This window comes from Leuciscus leuciscus (assembly GCF_965113295.1).
Source record: "Leuciscus leuciscus genome assembly, chromosome: 21".
Classification (NCBI taxonomy): domain Eukaryota; kingdom Metazoa; phylum Chordata; class Actinopteri; order Cypriniformes; family Leuciscidae; genus Leuciscus; species Leuciscus leuciscus.
In genome coordinates, this window is record NC_138745.1 from 28,494,325 (window position 1) to 28,510,872 (window position 16,548).

General features: G+C 37.9%; 1 protein-coding gene across 1 annotated transcript; it reads left to right on the top strand.

Annotated features, from left to right (window-relative positions):
• Positions 1-1,107: 1,107 nt before the first annotated feature.
• On the top strand, positions 1,108-4,728 carry socs3b (suppressor of cytokine signaling 3b). Its single transcript, XM_082153022.1, has 2 exons — positions 1,108-1,326; positions 2,619-4,728. The coding sequence occupies exon 2, from the start codon at positions 2,793-2,795 to the stop codon at positions 3,450-3,452; it is 660 nt and encodes a 219-aa protein (XP_082009148.1). The 5' UTR covers positions 1,108-1,326; positions 2,619-2,792; the 3' UTR covers positions 3,453-4,728.
• Positions 4,729-16,548: the final 11,820 nt, after the last annotated feature.

A 16,548-nucleotide genomic window follows, 5' to 3' on the forward strand; every position in this document is an offset into this window, starting at 1 on the left:
TAAGTGCTTCCTAAAAAAAGTTTTCTTCATTAAAACATATTATCTTCCGTCTAATTTCTACTTCTAAGTGCGACAGTGAATGCCGTTATTTGACAGATAGATGAGCTAAATGAATCACAAGATAGACAAAAAATTAACTATTATGAAATCAAATGAGAGGAATTTAATTTCTGACCCTGCCATATAATATTGTTACTTGCACCATTATTGTTTAAACCAAATCTTAATATTAGTATTTAATATTATAAATAATATTTAAATAAATAATATGCATTTATGTTTTGATGCTAACTGTATTTAATTGTCTCTGTAAATGACAATATTTTTTTTATTGACAAAAAAACAATAAAATGTAATCTAATCTAAAAAGCTATTAAATGTGATTTTATTTGTATATTTCACAGCATTATGTATGTACAATATGTTCTTGATTCACGTGGTCTATAAATATCTGAAGCTTCTGATCAATGACTTTACTAATGCACAAATATCCCTATCCCATTGATGTCTTTAGGAGGGAGGTCTACTGCTACCATCCTATAGATGGCGTATGGAACAAATCCAGTAAAGGGGCAGTGTGAGTCTATCAAGTATATTTTGAATATACTATACCATACCATACCATACTACACTATACTATCACTATACCATACTATACTACTTACTACTATAAAATTGTATATTAACGTTTCCTTATAGCCCTGTATTCAATTTCAAATAGCCCTATGTCAACATAAATCCTCATGATATGCAAAATTATTCGTGAATGTTCCACGATGCATCTGACCGTAAATGACATTATAATACGGGATTCAACAAAACTAAAAATAAATAAATAAATAAAATAGACCAATAAAACATAATAATATGCAACACGTGTGTGGTCAGATATCAGTCATAACACACCGACCGCATTTATATCTGCAAGGACAATGCAACTTTTCACCTTGTGTGTACAGGGAAGGGAGGGTGGAGAAATCCCGTAAAAAAGGGTCACGCTGATTATTTATTGGCAATCCGCCACGTGCGTGTGTGTGTGTGTGTGTGTGTGTGTGTGCGTGTGTGTGGTTGCTTTACTGGAAGAGGGGGTGGAGCTCTTTAGAAATATCAGTCGGTACTTCAACTCGATGGCACAAACAGGACACCTCCACTACCTCTCATAGACTTTTACACAGCTGATCTCTGATCAACTGTTAAAAAACTGACATGAAACTGATCTTTATCCCTTTAAAAGAAGGTCTATTCTGCATAAGCGGTTATATGGAAATCACAAAAGGAGCTATGTTTTAAGAAAACTCCAAGATTAATTCGGATAACACTTTGAAGGTAAAACAACGTTTTATTGTAATGTACTAAAATTATTAATCTATTATAAATGCATGCATATATTATATATTATGTATGCCTCGATAAATGCGGTGTTACATGGTATCCCTGTAAAAAAAAAAAAAAAAAAAAAACTGTTAACATTGGTCTTTGTAATGCGAGCTAACGCATATCCTAATAGTTTGGATTCTGCTTGAGTTATATATGTGGGCTAGTCGGACTAAACGACCTCAATGTAACCCGAATAAGTCGGTGAATTTGTATTCCAGTTAGGATAAGAGAGTGAAGGGGTATTTACAGTGTAACACGAGACAGAGACCGTGTGTCATGAATGAGGAATTGGGTTATTCACAACGAACTGGAGGACCTCATTCATAACCTGTTTTCCAATAGTCCGAGAGAGCGATCGAAGTCGATATCGGATTCACACGGTCGAGCTTGGACTAAAAATAAGGCTTCGATTAGCAACTCGTTAATTTATCCATTGCTTGCTGTTTTAACATTTGCGCTTCAAAACGATCTCTGTTATGTTCCAACAACTACTCATTTTCATCTAGTGACTAGTCAAACTGGTCACTGTTGGATTTTTTTTAACTAATACCATTAGTGCTGGTAAAGGTTGAATAGGTTACAGGAATAGTACTAGTGGAAAGTGAATGGTTGATATTTAAAATAGAGATCTCCATATAATTCAGTAACTTGAATAATTTGTAACCAGTATTATTGGGTACCAATAGTAACAGTAGTATTAGAAAAAAACGAATAAGTACCAGCAACATTCCCATATAATTCAGTAACAAAAATATCAATTTGTTACTAGTAGGGATAGTGGATAGTAGTACTAGTAAAATTGAAATAGGTACCAGCAATATTGCCATACATAGTCAAAAGTGAATAGTTGATCTATAATACAGATATATAGTTAAGTAATAAAAATAACAAGTTGTTATCAGGAGTATTGTCATCACTACCAGTATTATACTAAATAAATGTACTAGTAACTTTAAAAAAAAGTTGAAATAGATAAATGTTTAAACAGCCATAATTTATCCCCAAATAGGACGATTACATCATTGAAATGCTTAATGTGTGAATGTGATGCTTCTTTGGAGAGGGAGGGTTGGGCTTTAATGATAAGGAACACATGTGAGAAACATCCATTCCAGTTATTAGAACCATGAATGGCCCTAATAAAGCTGATGTCATAGCAGATGTAAGTCTGCTGGCACTGGCTTCTGTTGTTCTCACTGTTTGGTTGATTCTGACATTTTCCATTTGGCTTTTCCCTACAGCTGCCTTCCATACCCACCGAGACGGCATTTCTTCTGGATGTGGAAGAGGTGCCAGAGCTTTGGGAGTTGTGTTGGTGCTCTCCGGTGCATGAGCACCCTGGCTGGGACGGCCCTTCGGCCCTGGACCCCGAGCACCAGTGGTTGCCGGGTGGTACAGGGGGCGGGCAGAGCGCCATGGTAACGCACAGTAGGTTTGACAGCGCCATGAGCAGCAGCCCCTTTGAAGGCGGCGTGCCCCTGCCCCCCCACCGGTACAAGACCTTCAGTTCTCGGGCGCAGTATCAGATGGTGCTCGCGGCTCTGCGCAAACTGCAAGAGAGCGGCTTCTACTGGAGCACCGTGAGTGGGAAAGAGGCCAGCGCTCTGCTGAGCGCAGAGCCCTCGGGGACCTTCTTGGTGCGCGACAGCTCGGACCACCACCATTTCTTCACACTCAGTGTCAAAACGACAACGGGCACCAAAAACCTGCGCATCCAGTGTGATTCCTGCTCCTTCTTCCTGCAGACTGACCCCCGGAGCGAGCAGGCGGTGCCACGCTTTGATTGCGTCCTCAAACTCATCCATCATTACATGCCCTCGGCGGGGATGGAGACCTCTTCGAAGGTCCAAGCTGTTGGAGGCAGCGGAAGTGCTGCCGACGGAAGTGCGTACTTCATTCACTCCGGTGGCGAGAAGATCCCTCTGGAGCTACTGCGTCCGCTGGCGTCTAGCATGTCCAGTCTGCAGCACCTATGTCGAAAGACTTTAAACGGTCATATAGACGTGTCCACCAAACGGGACCAGCTGCCTCATCCACTCCAAGAGTTCCTCCAGGACTATGATGCTCCTATCTAGCTATTCTTGATGGGTTTTATATGTGAAGGGCAGAAGATTAAGGCGCACAAGTGGAGATTATCACTCCAGACCTCGGCGTCTGTCAGCATTGCAGGCCAGCTGTGCCTTCGACCTCTGGATTGTGAACTTTTGAAGGACAGCACGAGATGTGTACTTCCACTCAAGTGGATCTGACATCTGAGCAGCTGTTGACACGAACGGACTTCCACGTTCCAGCAGCCAGTCTCAAATAGGGACTGCTGAAGATAAACACAAGTGATAGTTGATCAGTAGAGGAGTTAAGTGTGCTGCTATGGCTACAGTCCAGCTCCTCATCATCGATCGGGAGACACTCTCTCACGTCCGTTTTCTTTAGCTCGACATTTTTTGACTTTCTCCTGGAAGGAAGGAGCGAGAGCTGGGTGTTTGCAATGACGTACACATTTCCACTGCTTCTTGCCAAGTGTAATTGCCTCATAAGTGGGCGTGGGGGCGCAAACGGGGTGGCTACTTACCGCTCACGACCGACACTGCCGTGTCTGCTCTGGTGACCGTGTGCGGGGTCAAGAAAAAGGACTGGCGCGAACGCATCGACCCGACGAGAGGCCCGTTACTTCGGACGGTTTCGGGCCTAAGCCTTCTCTGGAGAAGACGGCCCCTCAGTGGACTGTTGTTACTTTGTTCATGACAGGAGCCAAAGCAAACCGTAGTTTCATTTGTGCTAGGAAAAGGCAGACTGAACATTGTTGATGATTCAATATGAGCAAATTGACATTCATATACTGTGAAGCAAATACAAGCACAGAATGAGAAACCTTTATTAACTGATTTACTGTGGTGTTTGACATGAAGGACCGTGCTCCTCTGATCACTCAGAGAAGCATTTGTACTTTGTGCGCTTCAAAATCCTCATTCAATAACAACGGCACAGTGTTTGTTTCATTAGCAGGACTTGATGTCTGCTATTCACTGAATGTATTATGAGTCTATGGAAGGGCTTATGGTTCCACTTGTAGATTGTTTTTCTTTCACTTTTTTTGTTGTTGTTAGTTCATATTTTGTCAAATCAAGGTGTTTACATGTGTGGCCACCAACAGGACAGCATGTTTTTTTACTCTGTCTTTTATAAAGATGTCTCATAAGGTCTTAAGGTCTGGTCTGATGACCGCAGTGCAAGCTTGAAGATCAGAAAACAAAGGCATTAACATAGAAAATGCAGCAAGAACCTTTGCACATATTTATATTTATAAGATATTTCCATAATTTATATTAAAGAGCACTATTTTTACAAAATGGATCCTCCTGTGTGACTCACATTCTTGTGTAAAATGCAATGGTTATTCTCTGTGGCCTCAGGCTGCATGTTATTTAAATATGCATGATTTTTTTTAATGTGGCATTTGCTGCAGAAAACATTTTCCTTCAGCCATATATATACACACACACACACACACACACAAATGAAGATACCACAACTGCTCTTGTTTTCAGAAAAACAGGTCTGAGGCTTACCTTGAGGTATGGGTACAGGATGTCACAGAGTGCTTTCTCTTTTGATCAAAGTTAAAACATCTGTCTCTCTCTTTCTCTACGGATTAATCATCACTCTTCATTCCTAACAGGAAAAATCACTTCAGCAAGTAAAATGGACACAAGCTCATATTTAACACTTTTTTTTATTTCTGCTCTGCTTTTTTATTTCTGCAACCAGTAATTTAAATTAATATAGCAACTCCATTCAAAATGACAAATTACAATGCATTTTTTGTGTGTTTCTAAGATCTTTATGCTTCCACTTATTTCATTGATTAACCCCTCTCTTAATTAATTTTTTCTTCTCTCCATTTAACTAAGGGCTTTTATCAGCTCTTCGTCTGCATATTAGAGGGTAATTAACACATAGTAAAAGTTGTAACTCACAAACCATTAAATGCCATTAAGTGAAAAAAAAAAATCAATAGGCCTTGATAAACTTCCTGAGCAAACCCAATAGAGCTTGACACGATAAGATTACTGACTTACAGTGCAGACTTTTAATCATTGTAGTACAAAAGCACTTGTGCAATTGAAAGAGAACCTATTTGTTTATTACGTAATACACTTTGGTTTAGAATAGGTAGTGGTGATATGAAAAGGTGTGGTTATATCAGTGGATTCTTGTCTAATATTATGATAAACAAAAGCTAATTAAACTATAAAAATAAATTCAGACCTTATATGCAGGCATTAAAGCAGATCCCGGTTTAAGTTAAGTTTTCATTGATCGGTATCTTTAGCTTCCTTATTTTTTGATTTTCATAGTTATACATAAATTCAAATAACGTGTCAGTTCTTAGCCACATATTTATAAATGCATTTTTGCACTTGCACAACCACTAAAAGTAGAAAAATTTGCATCTGTTTTGGCCGTTCATTTACACGACAACAGTGTTTTGGCGGCCTGAAAATGCAAACTTTTGAAAACAGATTTCAAAGTGCAAGTTCTTGAAAAACGATAACTTTATCGTCTCCATATAAACAACAAAAACGTGAATTTGTGAAAACAGTGACATTATGCGTGTGTATTACATGTTCAGACTATAGACGCGTAGTGTTTCTTTACAAAGTGACATCGCCAACTACTGGCCTGACTGCAGAATACAGCGTTTTTAGTCATTTTCGAGGATCTGTGTGAACGAGAATCGTTTTGACGACGTTGTCGTCTGTACGTGGAAAAAGCAAAGGAAAAACGTTTCCGTGTAAACATACTCTTAGATTAGGTTACTTATTAAAGGGATAGTTCAACCAAAAAATAATATTCTGTCATTTACTCACCCTCAAGACAATGGGACAATGGGGTCCAAACAACATTGGACTATTTAATTGTAGGCTATGGATGACAAAAAAAGGCGTTATTTAAAATATCTTTTGTAAAAGAAAGTCATACAAATTTGAAACTACATCAAAGTGAGTAAATAATGGCAGATTGTTATTTTTTGCATGAACTGCCTCTTTAAGTGTAATATTTATTTCACTAGAGTTTTATATTGATAAATGTGTGCATTTCTTTATACTATTTGTGTTTTATAATTATGGGTAAATTCCATTCCCATTCATACCCGACAGCCAAGCAATGGATGTGTGTGTTTTTGCCAGAGTACGTTCGCCTAAACCAATGAGAGAGATTTACTCCACGGCTTGTTTAGATTCCGAGAAATATGTTAATAGTTAAAATACACATACATGCATAAGAACCCCTGAACAGTCTCTTCTCATAACTCCACTCCAAGTGGTATCTCCCGCTATGTTCTTTTTACGGTATTTGGGAAGTCTCCGCCTTTTCTTCACACTCGTTCAGGCCTTCCTCCTCCTTTTCCTCCCTCTTTAGTGTTTTCAAAACAAAGCTGCAGTCAGTGAGTCCAAGCCTCATTTGGTCAGAGCCAACGCCCGTCAAAAATACAAAGCCCCCGGGCTCAGAAAGTTCCTGACCACCCTCTTCCCAAAACAAAACATGTTTATTTAAATATTTTACAAGTTCAATATTATTTTTTACATATAAAGCACATTAAGCATAAACATGCACTCTACTCAGCCTTTTGTGAAAATATACACACGTCTGCACGCAATAAACAGCATGTCTCTAGATGTTTATGTTTTATTGCTGTCAGTAGGCCTACCAGCTTCAGTTGGGGCTTTACAGTAAATCATCTCTATCCTTTCTATCTGCTCACTGATTCGCTTACTGTAACCCTGGGGAAGCAATACTCCACTGAGCCCTCCGCGTGTCTAGATATGCTTATGTTTCGACTTCCCTGAATTTTGCAAACTTACGGTAAGCCCGGCTATGTTGATAGCCTACTCCCGTTGAAGACGCTGATGACTACGATTAACAGATAAGTTATGAGCCGCACGGAGAACCAGCCACCGCGTACATAATATGTGCATGTTTGTGTGTGCGTCTGAGTAAATGACTGAAAGTAATGGGACTCCAGAGGGGTTGTGTGTGCTGGGAAACAGTCCAGTCCTCTCGTGTGTCAGTCCCATATTGTGGTTGACTTAACAGGAAAGGAATGTGAGGCCATTTTTTTATACATCCTGGCCCGCTGCAGGGGCCCAGGGAAGACTCTGCAAATGTGTGCGTGCCTGCATACAGGCCGACGTATGTGTGAGGATAGATACGTTCCTTGTTGTGAAATGCATCTTTGTAAAGTCTGTAATCAAGTCTGCCTATTAATCACACAGAATGAAAACATGATGTTAACAACATGTCACCGAAATTGTCCTATTGAAAGCAAAATGGCAAAGTAACACGCTCTGGCTGTCATGAAAACACTGCTGGTAACTGCTGCTTTAAAAAAATACTCTCGTTCTCCATATCTTGCTACTTTTTACTCTGTCGTACTATTTTCGCTTGAGAAATTATGTCAAGTCTTGCACTAATATTTGCACACGCTTAACTTAATGACATCAACACCATGGAATACAGAGAAGTTAACCTTTGCAGTTAAACCTTAACATTTATAGTATATTCTCTCATACACATCAAAATAGTACGTGTGCCATCTCAGGTTTTGTTACTTATATATTTAGGCCTATAAAAATATCATGATTTTTACATGAGCCTGGTAACCAATAGCTGATTGTGCCCTGCAGTTTTCCAGTAAAAATCTTAACATAACATCCTTCAAAATAAGATAAATTAACATAAGAGGCAAAATTGCGTTAATATAGGGTATTGAGATTTGTTATCAAGTCTCTAATATACAAAATCAAAAATAAGTTCAGGAAGTACAAAAGTACACACACACACACACACACACACACACACACACACACACACACACACACACACACAGAGAGAGAGAGAGAGAGAGAGAGATGTGTACAAAAGTTAAATTCATCTATATAAAATGCATACAGTGAAGAGGCAGTATCATTTTACATTTCATTTATTTATTTAATTTCTGTACCTGAAAATTGGGATGTTTCACTGGTATCCAACCGGGCCAGTAAAAAAATATCCTTAGCGTTGATCCCTGCTGGAGCAGCTCTAAATATTCACTGTGCTATTAATGCAAGATAAAATATGATGGAACAATAGAATGAAGAGTGAAAGTAACAGAAGCTCCTACAAAAAAATATATATAATTAGGCGTGAAAATAACTCAAGGAAATATGTATTTGCTAAACGAACAAAGCCAACTAATTTGATTCATATTCTTTTGGCTTCTCTAACCAATATATTACAAAATATTACAAATGGAATGAATATACGGGTATCGGTACTCTGTATAAATTGACTAGCGCAAACCTTAGTAAATCACCTTGCACGATTCATTTAAATCTTCTCCCATAAATGTTGCGTCTGAAAGGGAATCTCTTACAATGCAATAAGGTCAGCCGCAAAAATACCCGTTTCCAGCCTTTCAGCGCTAAGTTTTCACTGTGTGTCTTCAGTAAATCCTGTCAGTAGTTTTTTTTTGCGCTGGTGCAAGCTGGCCCTAGGTCTCTTTAACGTGGTTGGACCTGTGAGCTCTAGAGCATGTTTGAGTGAGTGGGCTGTTGGTTGGACCTGTGTTCCCTGCAGGAGAGGGGTCAGAGAATGCAAGCTGGGATGAAAGAGGCCTCGTGGGACAGATTTACAACTGGGACTTTGTGGTCAAACAGCTAATGGTTTGAGGAATGACTTGAGTATGTCTGAGAGAGAGGAAGAGGAGGGGCTGGCGTGCAGCGAGCGAGATAAAGGGAAGAGATTCCCTGAGTCCTGATTTCAAACTGACACTGGGGCTGTGAGGCTGTGTTTTTGTTTATCGTTCCCGCTCCTTCCCTGTCCTCATTTCCATCCGTTCTTCTCCTGCACTTTGTGCCGCCTTCGCCTTTCCTTGCACACACACTTCCAAAGAAACAAAGTCCAACAATCCCCCTCCCCATCTAACACACATGGTTCCCATTCCCTTCATACCTCCCTGTGCCATCAGAGCCCAGTTTCCAGGAAAGAGGCTCTTTAATTGAGTTGACTCTTTACTGCTCTTGCAATGTGAGTGAGAGAGAGAGAGGACACATTTAGACAGGAAGGGGAGGTGCAGAGCGGGAGCTCATGCACAAACTCACACGTTCCTTTACTGTAAGAACTCATTTCCCCCCTCCTAGCTGCTCGCTTTCTTTCTGCACCCTTTCCTTCTCCATCCCATCAATTTCCCTTTGTTTGGGTTACCGTCTGCACACTTTTGCATGCTGGATTATATACTTGCACATAAAAAATGCACATTCGAAATGCACTAGTATTGTCTTATTGTCATGCAATACTGGTGCATGTTTGATTGACCATCAGTGTAGATTATTATGGATTCAAGATTCATCTATCTCAGCATGCACACTAATCTGGCATAATTTTTAAATGAATAAAATACTAAATAAATGTTCAATTCAGAAATATTTATGACCAGATGTATATAAATGTTATAAAAATGTATAAAAGAATAAAAAACATATGAAAAATAAAAAATAATTATATATATATCAAGTCAAGTCAAGTATATTTGTATAGAGCTTTTCACAATACAGATTGTATCAAAGCAGCTTCACAGTATTAAATTAAAATAATACAACAAGGTTTGTTTCTAGTGGAATTTATTGATTGATAAAATTAAATTAAATATCCCCAAAATATCCCCAACTATATATATATATATTTGATATAATAATAAAAATCTAAAGAAAAATGTAAGGGTAAATATATGTATTGTTGTTTAAAACATATATAGCTATTAAATATAAAATATAAAAAAATTATATAAAAATATAATTAAATTAATTAAAAATTAATTGTTTAATTATCAAGATTGAAAGAAATATGTATGGCTGACAATAAATAAATGAATGAATAAATAATTGAATAAATAAATAATAAAGCAAAATACATTTTCAAGGCTGGTATAAGAAATATATGACTGACTAAGCTTCGGCTCTCAGCTTCATATTTAAAAATCATGTTTAAATGCAAATTCCCATGCAGTGAAGAACTACACTACGAAATGATTTATTCTTCAGTTTACGTAATGAAAGTTTCTTTGTTTCTATCGGTTTACTTCCAGTTTACATTAGGTCGTGAATCCCAGATTTTCAAAGCGGTCTCAGACATTTGGACTCATATACTGTAACTTTAGAAGAGTCTTGGCAAGGAAGAGTAAACCTGAAACCAGCGCAACCTGGAACAATGAGTTCTCCTTTGATGGATTTCAAAAGTTTGAGGCTTTGGTAAGAAATAAGAGCTGAATAAGTCAGCAAAACATGCACAAGCATGTGAAGAACTGTTAGAAATCTACAAACATGTTTCAGGATTTATCATTCATCACAACCCATTCTCCAGAAGTTAAGCGGCTTGTACTGTATGACCCTGTGTGTAGGTTGATAAAAGATACAATGACTTCATCCCAGTTGATCTCAAGACAGGAAGCACATATCGCCCTAAACAATAGAACAGAGACTTTCTCACGTTCAGCATCTCTTCATCAGACATCCTTGATTTCTATATTGCACTCAGATTACAGCTGGCTCCTATAGGACAATAGCGACCGTCCACTTTTCAGCAGCCTTGGTTTGGGAAGTATTTTTCCAAATTCTTTCCCTGAAGACGCTTTAACTGACTTTAAATGTCTGACTTAAGCGGAGGATGGAGCTGAAAGGATGTGACAATCATCGAAAAGAGCTCAGTGGTGATGAGGTGAACAGCTAACCCGTGTGCGAGTTTTGGATTGTAGACCTTAACAATAAAAAAACTGAAGTTCAAACAAAGCCAAGCTACCAAAATGACATAGACAGCGAAAAGAGAGAGAGAGAGAGAGAGAGAGAGAGAGAGAGAGAGACTGCAGAGCGTTCGAAAGATCTAAGCACAGGAAACCAGAGAGATGAGAGAGGTTTCCTGTCTGCTGTGTTGGACAGAGAGAAGGTAACACCTGAAGGTTTGCTACACATTCCTCAAACATAAATAAACCACTCCTCAGACCCACACGCAATTGCCTGAAGAACTATGTTTTGGCGCAGAGAACAGGTTTACATGTAGGCGTATTTTGACTGGAAGAAATCTCACCCATGCGCTTGAGAAAGCTTGGGAAGCAGGGTGAGAAATGTTAAGTATAAATGTACAAGAAATAAAGCTTCATTCGGAGCCAGTCAGATATCTTGGATCCTTGCCCTGCTGTGTTTTCACTTCCGTCTCACCTTCTGACCCGCGGTGATGGACTGTCAGCTTACTGGAACACATGCAGTGCCTTTCCAAGGGCGGCGTAGTTCTTTTCGATTTGAACTGATATCTGATATGGTGTTTCTCTTCTCTCTTTACCAAACACATTCCTATAACAGCGACCACAGCCCACATTTAGAGTTTTAAAGAAAAAAAACGGTTTCAACCCTGTTTGAATCCTCATGTTTCCTGAAAATGAGATACCACATCACATCACAATGTGTTTGTGAGCTCCAATAGCTGATAGCTGTTATTTCAGTTTGCTTTGCAGGAACATTCTCATCATTCAAAAATAATGTGTCTATACACGACCATACACAAACAATGTGTTTTTGTGAAGCTGCACTGGCCCATGACCTACCTGTTCTTCATATTTAAAGGACAGTTCATGCAAACAAGAAACTAAGGCATGTTTATACTTAAATGTCCTAATTGAACTAAGGCTTAATCCTGGCTTAATCTAAGCCTTGTCCGTGAAACCAGGTCAGAGTTTGTTCAGCTATAGGTTCATGCAACAGGCCAATGGTGTTTTACAGGTATGTTCACTATCAACTTTGCTGAAAAATAATTATGCAAATATTCTACTTGTGTTCCAAGAAAAACTATCAACCAGGATTGGATGGACCTGAAGATGAGTAAATTAAACAGAATTTTGGGTTGAACTATTCCTTTACACAGAATTGGGAAGGGAGATTGACCTCACACACATTGCGTTATGTCTGGTTGAATCAGCATGTGATTAAACTACTGTTATATTTTATAAAGCATAGTAGAAAATCCAAGAGGACACAGCTTCATTGTGTCTCAAATGATTCAGCCTTGATGTGTATTGTGATGTTAAGGGTGTTTCAAAAGACTGAATCATTATTCGTGTAAATATGACTAAGCACTTGTTAGCGTCACTTATTATAGACTAGGACTCATCTGTCATCTTGTACTTCCAGTTTTCTGCAATTGAAACTAGTTTATATGTAAAGTCCTTTTTTTTTTATCTATTAGGATGATTAGCACACACACATTTTTGAGGGGAAAAAGACAATGGCAAACAATTCGGTCAACAAAAACAGACCATATCACCAGGTTTTGATAATTTTTAAATTATTTAAATCATTTTAAATGATTGTCTGACACTATACAGCACATTTAATAACACTCGTATCTGAGACGGCAAATACAGATGCAGATGTGTGGATCCCTCATGTAAGTATATTAGAAAAATACATCAAATACAAATACTAACAGAATGGGACTAACAGAACTAACATGTGCAAATAATATAACAGTTCTGTTTCAACGGTCATAAAACAACAGATCCTCTGACCTATTAATGGTGGGAGAGTCTTGGTATAGATGGTGCTTGGCTCGATCGAATCAAATCAATACATGTAGTTACATTGCCAGATTACTAATGGTGAAAACATAAAGCTCACCTCTCACATACATGCGCAAGCGATTCCACACAAACAGGAAAATACTCTTTTACTCTTAATAGTGAAAATTAAAAACAATAAATGAATCTCTGTGGTACTGAAAACATTTGGAATTTGATACTGGTCTTCATTATAGAACATATATAACCTCGCACGAAGGCAGCTTCAATTTTATTTTGTCACATTATTGTACACACATACACACACGGTCTCTATTTTGATGGCTGAAAAGCAGTTTGCCCATTTAAATAATTTCAGCATTCCACAGGAAAGCACATTTCATTATTTATGAGTTACTGCTCTGTTTGCAGTTTCAATTGATTTCTCTGAAAAAATAACAGAGTGGTTTGATGGAAAAGTCACGTGTAGGGAGTCTTTCACGACTGTAGAACATCATCCAGACTTTTCTATGGAAGCCTTCAGCCTGGTTTAGAGTTGGCCATTGAGAAATAATACAAACTTGATCACTGTGAAATACAATTTACATGTGAAGGGGCACCATATTTACATACAAATGGTAATTAATCTACACTGAAAAAAAGTTGAAATTTCACAAATATTAATCATAAAGAAAATGGCAAGTAACACTGGATTAAATGTGAAATTTTGATATAAAAAAGCCTGAAATTGTATTTTCTTGTAAAAGGTGCTCCAGTAATTCAACTTTGTTTCAAATAAACACAAAACAGAACTCAAATCCTAAATGTGTGATTGAATGGCTTAAAAGCATTATATGTAATATGTCTCCAAAAACCATTAGAACAATGTTATATATTTTGTTGACTTATGTACCTTACATTATCCCAAATGTTTCCAACACTATTTAAATCCAGAGAAATCAGCTATTTTAACCAGTGTAACGGCTCGTGTCATTGCATCACCTGTCAATGACGTCATATTACCATTGATTTCCATGGAAACCATTGTATATCAATCATTGTTATATAGCCCAACACGGTTATTAGTCTTATTCTTTGAATCTCGAGTACCCAAAAAGTAAATCAGACAACACTATTTTGTCAAGTGGCTAACATAGCATAATCAAAAAGAGCTTTATTTGTAGTAACAGTAATACAGCATTTTCTCCACCATACGTTTTAAAGGGTTAGTTCACCCAAAAATGAAAATTCTGTCAGTAATTACTCACCCTCATGTTGTTCCAACCCCGTAAGACCTTCGTTCATCTTCGGAACACAAAAAGTATTCTCGTCGCTTTATAAACTTAAGATTGAGCCACTGTAGTCACTTGGACTATATTAACGATGTCTTTAATGCATTTTCTGGACCAGCAAGTTATAGTGTCATAGAAGCCAATGAAGGAGTGAGCCAGCTCTCAGATTTAATAAAAAATATCTTAATTTGTGTTCCGAAGATGAACGAAAGTCTTACGGGGTTGGAACAACATGAGGGTGAGTAATTACTGACAGAATTTTCATTTTTGGGTGAACTAACCCTTTAAAATGAAATGCATATCATTTAGCAACACAAGTCATCCAGCTTTTATTAATATGATTTTATATTATTCGCTCTGTGTCTCATACCAGACACAGAGCGAATGCATAGAGCTACGTTATAACATAGCTTTCAACACACTCAAGTGTAAAACAGCGCTGCGTTACCCCAACAATTTTAATTCGTCAAATAAAAGCGACCTGTAGAAGTATAATTCAGCTCTTGTGGCTTTTTCATTAGAATGAAATAAAATAATGTGAATTTAATCAATCAAACATAACTGTAACAAAGTTCAGGGAAGAAAGAGCCAAACTTTAAACATAGGGCACTGCCTAATGTGGGACACCTAAGGTCTAGTGTTTGTAGGTCCCCCATAAATACATGAATGACAATGAAACTATGGGTTAGACAAAGCAGTGGTGATCAAAATCACATGACCTATCAAATGTCCAATCATATTTGAGGGTGGAGTAATCATCAAACAGGAGGCACCTAGTGTGAAGACCATCCGAAGGCCAGTGACATAGAGTTTTAACACATTTGATATTAAGGAGTTAAATACATTTTAAACAAAGCAATCCTGCTACTTTTTATCCAAATATGCTTATGAAATGTTTGTCCATCAAAAAATAGTGTAACTTTGTGTGTATAAACTATATATTGAATATTTTTATCAAATTTCCTAGTGTCCCACATTAGGAAATGTGGTTTCCAAATCCGGGACAGCATGATCAGCCTAATGTGGGAAAGTACTTCAATGAGTAAAAAATGTGTGGTGGGGCATGGTTTGTGAGACAAACATGGTTATTTACATGGTTTTAGTCTTGTAATACAATATTAGAATACTGTTAATGCAGATTTAACATTAGAAACAGGGAAAGGATAAGAGAAAGAAACTTAATCAGTGGAGGCAGGACAGGATGAAAGGAGCCATAGAGGAGTATAGGCAGATTGTTGAGGATGGTGGGACTGTTGGCCAGGGCATGGAATGTCCCTAAATCTACTCTCCAGTGAATCTAAAACAAAATAAGATTTTACTATTCTACATGTATCAATGTGATTTTTGGTCTTTTATCATAGATTTTTCAGTGTCCCACATTGGGGACACAACTGTCCCACATTAGGAAGTTGCAGATTGTCTCAGACGACTTGCACTAATATGTCTATAATTTCTCTTATGTGAATGGGTTATCTGAATTTTCTCTTTTGATTTGATTAGGACACGTCCTGGGTTTTTTAAAATGGTATTGGGTGTGGATTTAATGTTTTGGTTACACATCGCAATATGTCACAAAAGTCTAAAGTGCAAAAAATGTCCCACACTAGGGCAATTCACCATAACTTTAATCTTAAAATATGCAAAAACAATTAAGCGAAAGGAGCGGCAGCAGCCGACTGCGGCACGTAAGCATAATAAAAACAGCAACGTAAAATGTCCTGGGCTCTCTGCCCCGCCCTGCTTCCACAGTAACCTTAATAAAACTTTAATACATTAGCTCACCCATGAACATGATTTTCGTTGAATTGCTTTCCATCGGCTGTGGAGCTGAAGACGACAACTCCCATGATTCAACACTAATTGACGGCATCATCAAGCTACATTTTTTTTTATAGTTTTTTTTTTTATACGCTGAATTCACGCAGCCGCCATTTTGAAATCGAAAGTGAGGCTCCGGTGGGAAGAACCCCGGAAGTAAAGATAAACAACAATGCCTTGGATTACCAACCTGAAGCTGCTGCCGCGATTTACACTATTGGACGTTAATATCCAATATAGGATATGTATATAGTTCATTCCTGCTTCGTTTTTTACATTCTGAATTATATATAAAAAAAATTTTTTATTTATAAATGAATTTCACTGTATATAGTCTAAAGTATGAAAGAAATGTTTGTACATTTTTAGAATTGACACAACATCATTAAACACAACAATACGCCATCGCATTCACGACTCTCCTGTGATTAAAGGCGACACTTCCGGTTTTCTTCCCACCGGAGCCTCGCTTTCGAT

Excerpts from the sequence above, each read along its gene's own strand:
- socs3b (XM_082153022.1), top strand. The coding sequence starts at position 2,793 with ATGGTAACGCACAGTAGGTTTGACAGCGCCATGAGCAGCAGCCCCTTT.